Below are 3,991 nucleotides of genomic sequence, written 5' to 3'. Positions count from 1 at the left end.
ATGCCTTCAGCCTTGTTACTGTCTTTGTTGCCCTTCTCTGGACACTTCCAAGGACCTTAACATCCTTTTTATACGGTAGAACCAAGAACTGCACGCAGTATTCAAGGTGAAGCCATATCAATGCTAGATGTAGCAAGGAATCTCCTCTTTTGACAAGCTAGCTGTGCTGTGCTTAATACATCCCAAAATGTGGTTTGCCCTTATAGCTGCCAGTGCACACTGCTGGCTCACGTCTCTATCAGAAATCTCTTTACATAGCTATTTGTGGGCATAATATCCTCGGGCAGAAAAAAACACAAATCCCTAATGTTAAAATCTCTCACCTTCCCCTGAAACACCTGGCACTGGTCATTGTCAGACAGGATACAGCAGGAGATGAATTACCACTATCACATTATGGCTGGTTTCACATTAATTATGCTGGAGGTAAAGCTGTTTTGCACTTATGCAACTTCACTATAGGCAATCATACTTCCTTTCAGAAATTCTAGGAAGTGTTCCTAGCAAAAATTAGCTACAGATGCTGGCAGACTGTAGGCAATATGGAAAAGATACATTTTCATTCCTCACCACGTTACAATAATTGTGTTAAAACAAAAAGATTATCAGGTCTTTGTGAAACAAATTCTGTAACAAATAACACTTCCAGATAATTTTCTCCTTTTATCTTCCTACTGCACTCACAAAGTTTTCTTTAAGACTACTCTGAATCCTGCCCAAGATCCTGGGATTTAGCACTTAACCTAAGACTTCACAATTGCTTTCAGATAGTGAAGTTAACCTATTTTTATTCATGCATCCTAAATAGAAAACCAACTATCCACTTTTGTACAGAATGGAATCCCAAAGGAGGTTCCTAATGTGCCAAAGAGTGTCTGACAAGTACTGTAGAGATTTTCTTTATTTCTTTTATTTCTTTCTACCCAATATGCCCAAAACAAGTTCAAAATGTCACTGGTACCATTTTGGTATTTGTCCTTCTCCATCCAAGTAACAAAGATGTACAAAACAAAATGAAGTTGCCTCATGTTTGCCAGATGTGAGAACATACATGTTCAGCGCAACTTTTGGTAACATGGAACACTGCAAAGGCTCCTTCAGTTTTTGACACAACTGGCTGGGGACCGAAAGGAACGGAAAAATCAGGATTCAAAGATGAACAGAAAGCATAATCATGGCATAGCGGAATGAAACTACATTAAATGCAAACATATTGGAAATTAAAAAGAAAAGTAAATCTGTTCTCATGTATTTTAATATATATCGTGTAAAGAAAGTTCCTTAGCAAGGTAGAAACATATCTAACCTGGTCGACTGTATGTCGTAAGGTTGCCATCACTGTTTCCATTGCCAGAGGTGCAGCAGTTGATGGAGCAGTCATTGTGATTGTTCCCTGTGTTAGGCCAAGTATCTGCTAGCCAGGGCTGCGTAGCTGGTTCACTGATGTTTAGGAGTCCTGGCCTTTAGAAACAAAGTTTGGTCATTTCAAAAACTAAACAGAGACATTTTCAAGCTGCAATTATATTCTTCACATTAAGCTAGATGCCACATGCTTCATAGAATTACAGAATAGCTTGGGTTGGAAAGGTTCTCAAAGACCATTTATTTCCAACTCCCCTGCCATGGGGAGTTTCCCTCCCCCACCAGCTCAGGCTGCCCAGGGCCCCACCCAACTTGGCCATGAACACCTCCCACAGCTTCTCTGGGCAGCCTGTGCCAGCTCCTCACCACCCTCTGAGTTTAAGGGCTTGAGCACTGAAAAACACAGCTTGATTCTTTGGTATAGTTGTTTCTAGTTTTTTTTATATAGTCTCCTACTCTAAAGTGCTGAACTGCACATATATGTTTGCGTGCACCCTTTAAATGTCTGTAACACTTTGGGTTTATTGGCTTTTTTTTTTGGGAGGGGGGGAGGTTGGAGGAAGAACTGCATTTTTCTTGGCATCCTTTCTCATTTCTTAAAGAAAACAAGGTAAAAAAGGGGGGATTGGTATTTGAAACAAATAAGTACAAATCTCAAGCATGGAAGTAAGATGGATATGGAGAAATAAGATTCACTTGCAAAAAATTTTGCAAGTGAATAGTCACAAATTTTTAGTAATTTATGAAGACAGGTACTAATCACTATAAGGTACTACTATTGTTATGGATCATATGGAACCACTGGAAATGTTCTTAAAAAATAAAATGTTAACCTCTGAAATCGCTGGTTGAGAATACAAACTGCACATGGTTTGTTATGGAGAATATAGTCTGCTAATGCTGCAGGCTTAAATTACAATCTCAGAATGACATTTAAAACATCTATACATCCATATGTGAATATATTTCTTCACAGCATAAGTCACCTGACAATTTAACATGGGAGGTGATGAAGCATGACTTACTGTCAGGCTAGCAAACCAGCAAATACACATGCATTAGACAAATATTTTTTGTAAATCTGAAATAAATGTACAACTATGTTGTCCCACGAGCAGCCCAGCCAATGTGAAATAACCTGCCTTTATTTTTTTTCCCCCTAATTCTTACAGTGAAAATATATCTCAAGGCATTTGAAGAAGACAAAGCCTTCCAGAATGTTCCAGCACTTCCAAAGCTTGTGCATTGGGTTTTTGTATAGAGAGCGATACTTCCTTTGCTGCTAAAATTTGCTTTGTATTTAAGCAAATTGTCCTGTAAGAAAGGTGTTGTGAGGTATAAAAGCAGGGGAAAGCTCTGCTGCAGCCATTTAGATGGAATTGTGGACCGAGATGTTTGCATTGCAGCTCCAAGTTACAAGATAGGAGATCATCTTTTCCAAAGATCTTTAACCTCTGCAGTGAATTAGTTGAATCCTTCAAATGCTGGCCTAGTCTGGGGTGGGGTGGAACAAGCAAGCAGCTGTGTGGGTGCCTGGATGCTGGCTGGAGTCAATCCACTCTAATTACCATTACTTGAATTCTGTCCGGAAGGGGAATTGCCACAGAAGTGGGTATTTTTTCAGCATCATTGAAACATGCATTATTTTGAAATAGCTGAATGTGGTATTTTGAATTCTAAATACTGCTTTAACATGCTTGTATAACTGCACTTGGCTAAAATGCTAAACCTTTCCAAAACATTGTGAATATAACGTGGGGAAGTGAAAGCACTGAATATGAAATTAAGAGTAAAGATTTTTGTGTGCAAAGATATTTTATACAGCAGAATTGTGTTTTATATCCTACTAAATACTGTACAATATCAGATGCTCTATAAATGCCATATACTTGAATGAACAAAAGAAGCAAAGATGTTAGCACCTTAAACCAATTACACTGCTAGACTGTGACAATGATCCTTAGAACAAGGGCAGTAAAAACCAGTGCTGCTTCTTCAGCAGTTCCAAAATGACTGCACACGATGCAGACCCTTCTGGGTTCATTTCTGTCCTCTGCATCTATGCGACTATGCTTTGTCTGCCTCATGCTATGGGAAGAGCCGAAAGCACAGTAGCACAAAGAGCACAAAAGGCTGTTAACTGTGTATCTTTCTCAACAGCCTTGTCAGGGAAAGATGGTCCGTATCTGCTCTCTCTTATTTTCTCACTATCCTGGGGTGAAGGCAGCAACCCAGTGATTTACAGGTTTGTCCATTCAAACATTGCATGGTAACTGTTCTAGAGGTTTTCCTCCTTGGTTTTATGGCTACAGCAACACAGAAGCATGCAGTTCAGGACACAGAGATCTGCAGTTGCTCTTAATGTGCCAGGTTCAGTAGCAGCAGCAGATTAATATGCATAGCATTCTAGCATATTGGGAATGTTTAATTTTATGCCTAATCTTTACCATTACCAAATTTTTGTATGGTCTTGCAAATTAGGAATAACAAGATACCACTTGTGAAACAGGAATTGATATAAGAATTTATCACACAGCTGTTCTCCGAGATTTTAATGTTTATTCCAGTATCATGCCAAACCCTTAACTCAAATGCTTACAAAAGGGTATGCATGGAAAATGCCAGAGGA

The 3,991-nt window shown here is 39.1% G+C and overlaps 1 protein-coding gene across 4 annotated transcripts in view; it reads right to left on the bottom strand.

Annotated features, from left to right (window-relative positions):
- ROBO1 (roundabout guidance receptor 1) overlaps positions 1 to 3,991 on the bottom strand; it is a 132,211-nt gene that overhangs the window by 24,816 nt on the left and 103,404 nt on the right. For all 4 annotated transcript variants that reach the window (XM_010722155.3, XM_019620113.2, XM_010722164.3 and 1 more), the window contains one exon: positions 1,307 to 1,461. In XM_010722155.3, the coding sequence (XP_010720457.1) occupies positions 1,307 to 1,461 (155 nt within the window). The remainder of the gene's footprint in view (positions 1 to 1,306; positions 1,462 to 3,991) is intronic.

This window comes from Meleagris gallopavo, chromosome 1 (assembly GCF_000146605.3).
Source record: "Meleagris gallopavo isolate NT-WF06-2002-E0010 breed Aviagen turkey brand Nicholas breeding stock chromosome 1, Turkey_5.1, whole genome shotgun sequence".
NCBI lineage: Eukaryota > Metazoa > Chordata > Aves > Galliformes > Phasianidae > Meleagris > Meleagris gallopavo.
Note: the sequence above shows the minus strand (reverse complement) of the source record. Positions and strands in the feature narration are given on the sequence as shown.